The sequence below is a fragment of the Chiloscyllium punctatum genome, chromosome 5 (genome assembly GCF_047496795.1).
Source record: "Chiloscyllium punctatum isolate Juve2018m chromosome 5, sChiPun1.3, whole genome shotgun sequence".
NCBI lineage: Eukaryota > Metazoa > Chordata > Chondrichthyes > Orectolobiformes > Hemiscylliidae > Chiloscyllium > Chiloscyllium punctatum.
The window spans coordinates 116353346-116367772 of NC_092743.1; the positions used below are offsets into that span (position 1 = coordinate 116353346).

The 14427-nt window shown below is 39.0% G+C and overlaps 1 protein-coding gene across 2 annotated transcripts in view; it reads right to left on the minus strand.

The window, feature by feature from the left end:
* Positions 1–2345: 2345 nt before the first annotated feature.
* The window catches only part of pou6f2 (POU class 6 homeobox 2), a 559448-nt gene continuing 547366 nt past the window's right edge, over positions 2346–14427 (minus strand). For both annotated transcript variants that reach the window (XM_072571171.1, XM_072571172.1), the window contains exon 10: positions 2346–6845. In XM_072571171.1, the coding sequence (XP_072427272.1) occupies positions 6341–6845 (505 nt within the window). In that variant the 3' untranslated portion in view covers positions 2346–6340. The remainder of the gene's footprint in view (positions 6846–14427) is intronic.

The window sequence follows — 14427 nt, forward strand, 5'->3', positions numbered from 1 at the left end:
ACTGTCTACAAGAAACACTGCAGAAACTTACCAACTCTCCTTCTGCAGCACCTTCGAGAGTCACAATCTCTGTCACCTAGGAAGACAAGGGCATATTCTCAAAAGCAATTATGGATTAATAGTAAATGCTGGCCTTGCTAGTGATACTCATACCCCATTAGGGAATTTTAAAAAAACCCAGAAAGATTCTCAGAACAAAATGACCACTGCCAATACTCTGTTCGACTCTTAATGCGTAGCAACTACCATAGATATGGCCCAAGAATATTAATGGGAGAAAATCCAACATTGCAGTTTTCTTTAAATTTTGTTTTATATAGAATGGGGAGGAACATGGCAGGATTGTGGGCCACTAATTTTTTTTTTGTGGGGGAGAGAAATGGCATTAAATTAAAACAGGGCACCAGGTTTTGGTCTAATGGGGACCTGAAACTTGGGCATCCCTTCCTATAGATTCCCCTGTTGCCATGATCCAGCAGTAAACATGAGGAAAATGTTGGCCAAAGCTTACTCTGTTACAACTCTGATTAAAAGGACAGGTTGTGTTGTCCATCTGAGCTTCCACTTGTTGCAACGTAAGGACTATACTGAGGATTCGCTTAACTAAACAAAGTTTTCAAAGTTATTTCTTAACTTTGCTATTACTGGTAATATCAGGAGCAAGCTAATGGACTGGTTACATAAAGCTTTTAAGCTGCTTCTTAGGTACTTTTCCCAATGCTTCGGAAGATTGTACTCCACAATTTTGTTCACGGCTGCACAGTAATTGTTCGAATTTTATTTCGGACAAATGGATATTTACAATTTTCAAGAGGTCTGTGCCATTTTGTAATCAAGTTCCTATAAGGTGATTGGGTGAAAAGCATAGAAGACAACAGCTTCTTCAAAATGTGTCCATTTCTTGACCTGCCGAACCTGAAATAGAGCTTTTCCTGCGGTTTCGAGAGACCCTGAAGAAGGATGGAATAACCCCTTTTAAATGTCATTTACCTTTGACTAAAAAAATAACAAATTCTCATTGAACTATACATTTTTTACTGTAACTTTATATCACTAACTAAAAATGACAATAATTATCACTGTGCAGAACAATGATTAATCAGTCAGCACTTTGTTTAAGACTTCCTGTTGAACTCTGACAAATTTTGAAGAAGCATTGAACAAACTTAAAAATCTGAGTATGTTCACAATTAGAAATGACATTAGATGAAATATACTTGTATTAATGTTTCTGGAAAACTATGGGAGGATAAAAACTGTCTGCCGGTTCTGAGACAGCAGGTTGACCATTTGTCAGTTGTGAGTGTGATGCTGGAAATGCACAGCTGGTCTGGCAGCATCAGAGGAGCAGGAAAATTGACGTTACGGGCAAAAACCCTTCATCAGGAATGAGGGGCTTTTGCCCAAAATGAGACCATCATTTGTCGGCTGTAGTTCAAGGGCAGCACCTGAGCCTCCGAGTCACAGTTGGAAGTTGAAACCCCATAAAATTTATGATTTGGAGATGCCGGTGTTGGACTGGGGTGTACAAAGTTAAAAATCACACAACACCAGGTTATAGTCCAACAGGTTCAACAACTTCCAATTAAACCTGTTGGACTATAACCTGATGTTGTGTGATTTTTAACTCCATAAAATTTAGGCTGACATTTTAGTGCAACAGAGGGAATGCTGCACTGTTCCACTGGTCATCTTTCAGATATATTAAACAGAAACCTCACTTCTCCTACTTGCATATAATTTCAAATAAACTCTCCCTAGTGTCTTGGACAATGAACCAGCACCATTAAAATTAGTGGAACTTATCATTGTAAAATTCCTGCCATGTTTCTCTACATATTAGCAGTCACCCCACTTCAAAAGCATTCCATCAGTTGTAAATGGGTGCTTTGGAACTTCTGAAGTTATGGAGGAGGCTTTAAAAATGCAACTTCTTTCCTAGACCACAGAAACCATAATCAGCACAAATAATTCTCTCCCTTAACTGTGACCTGTAGTTGTAAGCTAAAAGCTAAAAGATAGTAATAAAAAAAGCACAAAAAACCTAAAGAAACTGGCCCATTTGGTGTCACACTTGTGATGTTAACATAATGTTAGTCACTTGAATAGAACTCCCTCCTCTCATAAAATCAACAGTTGTCTATAAATTTGGAAGCTGTTACAGAAGGACCATGACAGATCATACTTACTTGGGTCGATCATTTCCCCTGCAACCACTCTGAAAACATCTTCTCCAATCTGGGGGAATCAACATGAAATCACACAAACAGCAAAGCTAAAATGTCCATGAAATAACCATTTAAAAAAAAATCATTTCAAATGTTTTGTTTATTTTTATGGTACAAAGTAAAAGTGACAGATCTGAAGCTGTTCAGAAATACACAAAGTGCAGCTTAACTGACCATACAGATATTGCTGTAGATAAAGTACAGTATTTTCAGTCTATAAAAGGTAAGCAACCTGTGCAGGTAAGTCAGCTTTGGTTTAAGTGTCTGAGCAGTAAGGATCTTGACCTGGTGAATTTGGTCTCTGGCTCCAGTTTTTAACCTCCATTCCATTGAATTTCCAACAGGATAATCTTCTTACTGTCAGTGTAACAGTGGTGCATTTCACACCCAAACTCTCTGCAGCAATTTATTTGAGTGACCCTGGCAACAATAGTATAGCTTTTTGCAAAATGTTCTTTTGCAAATGAATTAATGGACACTGTGCTACACATAGAGCTTTCTTAATTTATAAACAAGCAAACACATAACTTTCACATTCAGCTGAGAACAATGCAAACTTCAACCCAAATAGATTTTACTCAATTGATTAAAGTCTAACAAGAAATTTAGTGATTTTGAATGTTGTAATTTAGGGTTCTAGAAGTAGAGTGTTGAGGTAAAGCATTTATAAAGAGATTTAAAAAGTAACAGTTTAATATTGTGAGATTGTCTGTAATATCGAGCCACATCTATACAATGTGCATATACCTATACCCATATACTCTGAGCTTTGGTCCAGCATTGATAAGATGAGCAAAGGCATTTTTATTCTATATTTGGTTACAGCTTGAGTTACATTAAGCCTCTACTTATCTTCCTCAGTTTCATTCAGTATGCCCCATTTCCATTAATGTGGTAGAAATGAGTCAAATGAGTTAAACCTTTTCAAACATTAGATTCTTCAGAATCTCTTAGCTTGTATCTATACTTAAAAAAGATGCTGAAGGGGACAGACATATACAAATGAGTACTAAAAAAGGGGTAAAGAAATATGGATTTAATATAAGATGAAAATGAATGTAAACAGCAGTTATCTGAACTGCAAAGTCTCTCTTGAGGGCCAGCGGTGGTCTTGTAACATTGGTTTACTTCTCTTAACAATGGTTGTACATTTTGTCTATGATTGGACTGCTACATCATGGAAAAAAATCTACCTATAATTCAAATGGCAAATATAATCAAGAGATTGCTAGTAGGTAAGCAATCCTGTCTAGCAATTATCTTATCAGTCCCATTCTCATCATGAGATTGTTGTATTATACAGTTCCATAAAACCACCCTAAAAGGCAGTACCTTATTAGGCATGATGTCATTTTGGAACATGTTATGACCTTGAGTAGCACATGGTTGATAAGACCTTCAAGTGGCAGTGAGCTTAATGCCCAGAGAACATTATCACTTTGTTTTCCTCAGTTTCTGCATTTATGATTTTCTCTCCTCTGTCATGCTGGGTGATGTCCTCTTTGAAAAGACATGTCCTTTTTTGATATATATTTGGTTTCAGACACCCCAATACTTATTTGAAATGTTCAGTGTCCTCCATAACAATGTCATCCTATTATTCATTACTTGACCTGTAATTTTTAATTGTTGTCCAATCCTATTCAGCATTTGGATAAACAATGATTCACCAGATAACTGTATGTTACAGTGTTACAAGTATCAATCATAGCCTTAGCCATCTTGTACTTACTGTCTGGAACTCTGTCCCTGAGTTCTTACACATTGAAAGACATTATCAAAACCAATTATGTTGATCAAGCATTCACTCATCTGTTTACTTGTTCTCTCCATGGCTTGTTACTGTACTCTCTGTAAGTAATTTCTACTTAACTCTTTTGCACATTGCATTGCTTTGAATCATGACCAAAATTAATTCCCTTCAACGCATATAGTTGTTAAGCTTGTTCAATAAATAAGCATATGTTTGTGCCAATCCAACTGGTAGAAATTCTACTGATGTGGAATAATCATTTTGGTTCTTGTACAATATCTTATTTGATCTTGAATTAAGAGAGGATGGACAGGATGCAAACTGTAGTAAGAATTACCTTCTCATTAAGGAATTTTACTGATTCAAAATCAAGCATTATGTGGGTTACAATTTCCACAAAAACATTCTTATTGTTTATCCATTTTGGATGTACACTGATTACTAATTTATATTAGAATCAAGATGAAATACATTTAGAAAAAAATCTAGTTGGTGCCAGGAAATTTGATAAAAAATCAATATTTTCATAATATTGGCAAACTGGTTATTTACCCTGCTTGATGTTTTCATATTATTCACATCTCTATCTTCATAAAATTATTCTTAACCAACCCATTTGGAATGTTATGATACATATTCAGGATAGGTGGGGCTCAAATCTGATGTAGGAACACTACCACTAAGCCTCAAGTTCTTAATTCAGTCTCTATGCATAAACTGAAACTCTCAAGGTTTGGCCTAAATATAATTAGCAAAATTCAGAAAAAACAAAACAGCTGAATACTGCAATGCAAAATAATCATGTGTCATTTCTGTTTTTGGCATTTAAAGCTGGTAATAGTTGTGGAAAGAAGATTCAGAAAAATATGCTACAGATGTGTCATTAAATCATCTGATAAACACAAGGCCTCATGCTACTGGAAAATAAAGACTTGGAGTTCATTCTCAATTGTGTGTGTAAACTCTCTTCTATAAACTAACTTTGGTCATGAATACTGAGCATTGTGAGAACCAGTGTTCCTGGGACATTGTTAAAACCCCTCATAGTTTAAGTACTTTGTATGCCTTTTAAACATTTGCTACATTAACTAAGTAATATGATTCTTAGATGATGTCTTTTTAGCATGGTTAAATGAAACAGAAGAGACATTAGATCTATAATTAAAGAATATGTCTATATGTGCGCCTGTATATTTATGTACAGGTCTATTTGTGTGTGTGTCTGTGTATGCACATGGGTGATTCGATGAGTTTCCATTCTTATATGGAAAACTTTTAAGTGTTAAGTAATTTAAAGTTCAGGATAAATGTGAGCTGTAAATAATCTGGTGACCAGGCACTGTAACTCTGTGCTTCAGTTTAGACACTGCTGTAATACATCTTCTGAATAAATACGTCTGATGACAGCCCTTATTATGGTCATGTCCCAGTCCTAATTTCTCACTTAACCTTTGTCATGTTTCACTTAAATAGTATGATATTGAAATTCTTTGGCTAACAGGCTTTGGAAAAAGATTGCTTTGCACACAAAATTTACACCGATGTTGCAATTACACAAACAACTGAGGTTGTGGTACAAGACTGCTAAATAGAATCGCTTCACACTGGTGGCCATTTTTGTAAAGAAGGGACAACCAACATTACATGACTGGCAATGTGCACAATTCCCTTTTGTTTCGCACTACTAAAATACAGTGCAATTTAAAATCCATCACACAGAAACACTGGCAACTGCCAAATTACATAGAAATTGTTGGCATACGAACATTTCTGGTTTTACAATAGCACAGAAGAAAGACAAAGTGACAACCTTATAATAATGGCTTCTACAGTTGTGTTAACCCAACACGACAAATGGACACAATCTGTGAACGAGAAAAAAGTAATTCATCCATTTTCTTTTGTAATTACAAATGTAAAAATTTTAACACAATATACACTCAAAAACAGTAGGCTATTAACTTGATTCTGGTGCTTTGCTTCTGACTTTGGTTAACAGATTAATATTAATGCAGCACTTTGTACCTGACAATGACAGGCACTAATTCGGATGTTGTTTTTGTGTGAAATACAGAGCTCTCTGTAACTCATAGAAGGTTTTCTTAGTCAAATATTTTACAGTTCATGAAATGTCTATTTGGTTCAGTTTCAGTCAGCTAAATGACTGGGGATTCTTTAATTTCATTAAAACTAATTCTACTGCACAATAATGTGTCGCGCTGTTTTCTTCAATAGTAAACTCAATGGACAGTCTGGAAATGTGTCAACACAGCAGTTTGCAGTCTTTTACTTGCAGGAGATGTACAAGGACTTTCCCAAAGATGTCTGCATCATGAATTACTGGTAGACATTTTTAGTTTTAGGAGGTTTCTTCAAAAGAGTCTGTGAGTGGTTCCATGGCCAGGCCTGTCGACGACTCGGATTGTTTTAAGCGTTTAATTGTGTTTTTCAACGCTTGTCTCTTGTTGCAGAACCAAACTCTAACTACCTCCCGATCGTAATTCAGTTTCTCAGCAATTTCTGTCATTTCCTGCCCTGATGGGTGTGTATTCTTTTCAAAGTGGGCATTTAAGATCTCCAGGGCCTGGGGAGTGAAAGATGTCCGCCGCTTGCGCTTTTTGGAGGGTTCACTGCCGATAAATTCAGTTAGATTCTGCATTCCTGCTCGGTGGCGGGCCTCAGCCTCAGCCATCCACCGTTCAAGAACGGGCTTAATCTTCTGGGCACTTTTAGGGGTGATGTCCAGCTTTTCGAACCTGGCAGGATACAAAAGGCCAGGGTTCAGTTTGGCTGTCAGACTGCTAGCTATAGAGCTCTCTTGGGTATCCTGTGGTAGGAAAAAGTGGCTTCTCAGGATGGTGTGTCTGAGGAAAGTTGAGAAAGAACAGTCTTACTCTGATGCTCTGCCAGGGTGGGATCCTACTGATTAATTAATGGGCAGAGACATTTAGAACTGGCCCTGCAATGTTACATGAAGACCATTTGCCAGTACGAGTTAATCTTAAAATATGATTTTAGCAATTCACAAACAACTTACATCAGCTTTATGCATGTTTAACAGATATCAATATTCTTCTCCAAAATATAACAAATATAAGTATTTACATATTTTCTTGAGTTAACAATTTTCTACATCTTTTGCACAGTCAGTCACACAACAAATGGCATTAAATCTTATTTCAACTTGGAGGGAAGAAAAAGCATGCAGAGTAGAACAAAGAACAAAACATTTTGCTTCAAATTACTCATTACAATAGGAGCAAAGGCTCAATTGAGCCTTCAGACTCTGGCATTCCACTCACAGTAATCAGAATAGGAATAGGAAAAGGGAACTTTGCTCAAGGGAGTCTGGTTTCCAACTCAGTGCATGGTCAATCATTCGAGATGCAACGGAGCCACACATTTTTGACTAACTTTATCTCATCAGCACTGTACAGGATGTATTTCATGATAGTTTAAGGACCTTTGCAGAACCTAACTTAATCACGGTCTATAAGGCATTTGAGTTTTTTTCTATATGGATACTATAGTGTAATATTAAATTATGGATTCAGCCAAAATGATAAAACTTTAAAATAAATTAATTGTACTAATTCAGTTGTAAAAGTGGAAAAGAGGATATTTTCTGAAGGGCTTACTGCTTTTATTTGGTCTAAAATAAGTGCTGATTGATTTTTAAAAAAAATCTTTAGATATCAACCATGGACCTTCAAAGAAAGACCAAAGTTAATTCTATTGTCAATCAAAACATTTTACAAACTAGTAAGATCCACGGATAAGGGGTGGATGGAGCTGGTGCTAATGGAGTGTGCCCAAGATGGTAGTGCCCACCATCTAACATGTCAGTCTTTTGGAGCAAGTGGAGAGTTGAGCCTGCCAGTAACCAGCTCTTTATTCCATGTATTAGAATAGAGGCATATAATACAGAAGCAAAGAAGTTATGATTAATCTTACAAAAATGTTGGTTCAGCATGAGCTGGAATATTATGTTCCAATCTTGACACCATTCTTCAGGAAGGACGTGAGGGTTTTCACAAAGATTCAGAAAAGATTTGTGAGAGTGGTTCCATATATGAAGGGCTTACATTGACAGATTTGAGAATCAGGAGTTACTATTCTTTGGGAAAACAAGGTGTATACTAATTTGATTGCATTGTTAAAATCATGAGGGGTCCAAGCTAAACAGAGGTTACATCCACTGGCAGAGTGTTGAGAACCAGAGAAGACAGATTTAAAAGGATAAACAAAAGAACCAAAAGTGACATGAGGAAAAAGGTCTTTGTGCAGAGTGCAGTAATAATGTGGAACCCAGATTCAGTTGTAGTTTTTAAAAAGGAATTGGTTAAGTATCTACACAGAAAGAAAATTGTAAGTCTTTGGGGAGAAAGCAGAGAACTAGAACTAATTAAATTGTTTTAAAGAGAACAACACACAAATGGTGTAACCATTCTACGTATTTTGAATCGTAAGGAAGATGTCAGGATGGGAAACTATATTTATGAGAAGAAATCTGTAGATGAAGTGATATCCACCGAAGCATAGAAGGCTATGAGAAGATATCATAAAGGTTATTTTAAATATGAATAAGAAAATACTGTTTCATCTAATTAGGGAGTCAACTAAGGGCTCATCAATTTAAAATGAACTCCAATAGTCAGAAGAGAGGTTAAGAGAAATTAAGAAGGTTAAAGAGATATTAGACAATGGAATACTTTGTTGTAGGGAATGGCTGAGCTATAAGTGCCAAATCTTTTAAGGGAAAGGTAGCTGAACATTTGAAATAGAGGAAGTTTGAGAAAAGTGCAGGGAAGTGGGATTAGTTTTGGGTTGCTTTAGCAAGAACAGGTATAAGGACAGACAAAATGATCTGAATAAGCTCCCATGCTATAACAGTTGAGGCTCAGTGATCTCAATGAATGAGCTGGATGGATTACTATCAGTGTACAGTGCACACTGTGTATAGTATAACTCTGTTGTTAATGATTGTGCAGTTTTTGCAAAACACAACTTTATCTTCCATTTTAGAATGCAAAAAGATGAAGAGTCTAAATATTATCACTAGAAGAACAAAGGCCTCCATCTACATTGCAAAATGCTGTGATTCCATGATTGAAGCAGACACAAAATTACATTTAAAAGAAAGTTATAAATATTTGAAAAGCAAGTATAACTGAGAATATAGGGAAGATAAGGGAAGTCCAATTGAAGACTTGGTACTGGCCTGGCCTTTTTGGATACTGTAATTTTTATCATCTGGATTTTAACATAGTTAAGACCTATAATGACACTGTCTCCTCTCTGCTCCACCCACCCTCCTAATATCGCTGGAAAAAGGCCCAGTTGATTTAAATAGCCAGGCCACATTTGCATTTTCTTCTTTAGTTTCCCTCCTGTCTGGAAACAGCAGCTGGTTGACAGGCAGGAGCACCATGAGGTGGAGGGAGGTTGTCCCCAGGATCAAAGGAACCTCCTTGTGAGAGATAAGAGACAAGGGAGGGCTTTCAAGGGTGTCTCGTGACAAACAGTGAAAAGGGACTATGGAGAAAGAGCATAACATTGGCAGCAAGTCCTATGAAGAACTTTAGTTTCCAATCTATCTAGGTTATGCTGAGTGGACAGGGCTCAAACCATCCCAATCAAACTCTGAATTTGAACCATACATTGTAACTCACTGCCTTACTTCTTTATTCAAGTGGACATGGTAACTAAGTTGGTAAATACAAGGACTGCAGATGCTGGAAACCAGAGTCTAGATTAGAGTGGTGCTGGAAAAGCACAGCAGGTCAGGCAGCATCCAAGGAGCAGGAAAATTGACGTTTCAGGCAAAAGCCCTTCATCATGGTAACTAAGTAGCAGACCATGTACGCTTGATTCCAAATGTTTCAAGTGTTCTATCCATTCCAACCTTCTATACTTTGATGCCCTTCCAAAATATAAACTCTAGCTGTTAGATCTGAGTTCCTTTCAGCTGTTCAGTCATTCATTTTCTGGAAGCTGAGAAAGATTATCCAAATGGAGGACACTTGGTATCTTACAGCATTCCATTAATCAATTAATTTGGTTGAATAATTCCTATTCTATCTCTTGAACTGTGACCTTCAACATGTAGCATTTTTCAGCACAACTATGCTGTTGAAATGTATCATTGTCACTGTATATAGTGGCCTGTTCTACCGTACAATATTCAGCAATCTGCTTGTGTATCAAATGATGATCGTTGAAGGCCTTAACTCATGACCATGTTCTTCTGTAAAAGTGACCACACTAATAATAGCGCTAACTTGTAGGATGATGAGATGCTGCACTTGACATTACCATTACTCATCCAGGAAGGTGACTCATGGTTACAATACTGTATAGCTTTGTGTAAGCATTATATCTGGTTCTGCACTACATCCAAGTAAGCCTTGCATAATAGCTGATGTCATTACTGTACTAGTCTGCTTAAAACGCCTTATAAACTCATTAATAAAGGAAGCAGCTCCTTGAACATCGCACACCAGACATGAAGTGTCCTGTTTTGATGCCTTAACATATTAGTACACAGAATGTGACTGTGTAAAATAAGTAATATTTAACTTTCTCTCTATTTACACAATATGTATAATGGGTGATCAATCTGGCTAATCATTTACCAGGTATGGAGCATAGTATACATGGGTGTATAGTGGGTGAGCTGTATAGGTGCAGTATCTACATATGGGGGTTTGCAGGTACCTAGATCCACAATGGTCAGTGTGGAATGGGTAGGTTCCATATAATGGTTGGAGTGTAACAGTGGGCAGATTCCGAGGTACCGAGTATACCAACATAGAAAATAGGGTGAGTAGGCCATTCAGCCCATTGAGCCTGCTCTGCAATTAAACATGATCATGGCAGATCCTTTATCGAAATGCCATACTGCCACTCTCTTCCCATATCCCTGATACCTTTAGCTTCTAGAAATCTATTTTTTTCTAAATATGTGAAGTAACTCTGTTTATGTTCCCACAGCCTTCTCTCATGGAAAAGTCTACAGGTTCACCATCCCTAAGTGAATTTATGTTTCCTCATCTCAGTGTAAAATGGCCTACGTGAGACTCTGATCCTTGTTCTAGAACCCATCCTACCCTCTCCCCACAACCAAGGGAAGCATTATCCTCACTTCCTGTCTGTCCAATCCTGTCAGAATGTGATACTTTTCAATGAGATTCCTTCATTGCTTTTTAAATTCCAGTGAAGACAGGCACATTCAACCCAATCTCTCCTCACAGGCAACCCAACAATTCCAAGAATAAAGGATGGGAATTATAGACTGAGGTTGTATAAAAGATGGACTCTATAGGTACAGGGTTCTACAGCGTGTTAAAAAAAAACTACTGACCAGTAGCATGCTTAGCAAGGGACTCAAATTCAATCCAGGTAAGTATGAATTACAGCTACCAAACACTTTCAAAACGGAGGCACGTTCTGGGTTTTGCATAGCTCTAGAACTGTTTATAGTGGATATTCTGAGAAGGAGGAAAGAAGAGCAATGGAGCAGCAGGCCAGAGAGAGGACTTCCCATTCTTGAATATGGTGCAGAAGGTTTAAGAGTGGAGCTGGAGTAGAGGAGAGGAGAGAGCTTATTTTTCCAAACATTTGAAAAGGAACAGGAGCATAGTCACTGAGGTCAATGCACAGACCTTATAGACCATGGCAACAGCACAGGAAAAAGTTCAATAATCTCACATTAGTGGTCAAAGCCAGTGAATGCATCTTTAAATCCATTAACCTCTCACGCTGTTCAACATACCACGACCCCACCAGAAATTTCTAGAAATAAGAAGTCATGTATAATATTCGTTTGCTCCATTTCATCCTTACCACGCTTATCTATATACCTCTAGCCCAACACTTCAACTCCCCCTCCCACTCCACCAAGGACATGCAGGTCCTTGGACTCCTCCATCGCCAGACCATGGCAACACGACGGTTGGAGGAAGAGCGCCTCATCTTCCACCTGGGAACCCTCCAACCACAAGGGATGAACTCAGATTTCTCCAGTTTCTTCATTTCCCCTCCCCCCACCTTGTCTCAGTCAAATCCCTCGAACTCAGCACCGCCTTCCTAACCTGCAATCTTCTTCCTGACCTCTCCGCCCCCACCCCACTCCGGCCTATCACCCTCACCTTGACCACCCTCGAACTATCGCATTCCCAACGCCCCTCCCCCAAGTCCCTCCTCCCTACCTTTTATCTTAGCCTGCTGGACACACTTTCCTCATTCCTGAAGAAGAGCTGATGCCTGAAACGTCGATTCTCCTGTTCCTTGGATGCTGCCTGACCTGCTGTGCTTTTCCAGCAACACATTTTCACCTCCAGTTAATAACCTATAATGGTTATGTCACCCATGCAATTTGCAATATACTCACTGACACTCTTCCCCGTCTCCTACAGAACAAAGAGACACTTCGAGGAGCATAGTGAAGAACAGCTAGGAAAACTGCATGATTGCTGCCTCTCAAACTCTTTGAGGTCAAGCAGTTACTGAGGCCATTATGATCAGTGATGTTGAAACAATCCAAGATCAAGGTATGTTCCTGCCTGACTCACCTTCTTGAAACTCACTTCTCCATAGTTTGGTATTAAGTGTAAAAGGTTGATGCTATAACTTCACACTTCTTGCTTTCTATTTAATTACCCCTCCCTCAGCCCAATATTCCATTTCTTCCTTTATAATTTCAGATACTCAAGTCTTGCCACCTGGTTAGTCACTGCAGCCTGGTGGTGAAGAACAAAAGCAAGAATACACTCCTGAAGAAGCACCATTTTTTTGTTCTGATAGTTCTGGCTCTCAGTTCCTATGTTGGCATTGTAAATACTTCAGAGGCAGGATCTGTAAATGGTGAGTCACTGGGGACAGGTGAGTGGCCTACAAGGCCAGGTGGAAAGGATCCTGAAGAAGGGCTTATGCCCGAAATGTCGATTCTCCTGCTCCTTGGATGCTGCCTGACCTGCTGCACTTTTCCAGCAACACATTTTTCAGCTCAGGTGGAAAGGATAGCTTGTAAGCTAGCTCCCCATGAATATGGGATCACTCATGAATTCTGCTGCAAAGGATGAGGATGGGAACTTCATTCAGGCATTAAACAGCAAAAAAACTGATGGCCATGTTAACAGGAATACCTGGTGTATTGGCAACACTGCCATGGAACCTGTTATTCAATGTCATGGCGCATGGAGGAAGCCAATTTCAACAAGGGGCAAGATTTATACAGAGCTTAGAGCCCATCCTTTCCAATATGGAAGGTCTGGCCAACCCATGGTAGACTAGCTGTAATTCAGCATCTGATGACCAATGTTTCAGCTTCTGTGGCAGCATCGGCAGAAAGGTCATGAGATTTCACAACAATCCAGTGACCTGTGCTCCAACACATTAGTGGGATTACTAAGGCACTGCTCCTGAGACAGGCAGTGGCTTTGTGGAGTACAAACCTGCTATTTCACTTTCCCATCAATCATGCTACACTTGTGTCCTTGCTGCTACCTCACAGCCAGTCCTGATTGCTCCAAAAGAAAGTTGTACAGATGCTGAAAATCTGAAATAAAAACAGAACATGTTGGAAATACTCAGCAGGTCAGGCAGCATCTGTGGGGAGAGAAACAGAATTAATGGCCAGAGCTGCCTCAACCCCCACCATACCTCTGGGAGGGGGATGGCAGTGGGCAGTCAATAAAAGTGGTTGGTAGCTGCTGTTTCTGTTACACTTGCCTTCCAATCACCAGACTGGTCCTGGCGAAAGCTACTTGATGTACCTTGATAACCAGTCTCCTCCACAGCTCCTCAATGGAGACCGGCTGTAATCCCAGTCTTGATTATAGCCATTGATTGTAGGCTCTTCTACCATAAAGAAGCAGAAGTCACTTTCTCAGGCAATGAACTTCCAGTGGACGATAAGCTATGGTAGCAAGTTCCCATCTTTCCTTGCCTTTTGATGCAGAGAATAGGGCAATCACCTCCACTAAAATGCCTGGCCAATGTTTTAATCTGATGACCTTTCCATGAGAAATATTTTGCTGGTTGACAGTATTGGTTACCACATGGTTCTCCCAGGAACGGTGCCTATGTGTGGTCATCTGGCAGAGGATAGTTATGAACAAAGAATAAAGAACAAAGAAAATTTGCAGCCCAGGAACAGGCCCTTTGGCCCTCCAAGCCTGAGTTGATCCAAATGTACTGTCTAACCTGTCGGTCAATTCCTAAGCATCTGTATCCCTCTGTTCCCCACCTACTCATGCATCTGTCCAGATGCATCTTAAATGAATCTACCGTGCCTCCCTCTACCACCTCTGCTAGCAACGTGTTCCAAACGCCCACCACCCTAAGAGGTACATAGCAGGTAGCCTTTGTTGTTGTATAGCCACTTTCAGCTTCAATGTGACTTTCAGAATGGGTGGCTGGTGTGTGATAAAAGTTGAAAAGTGT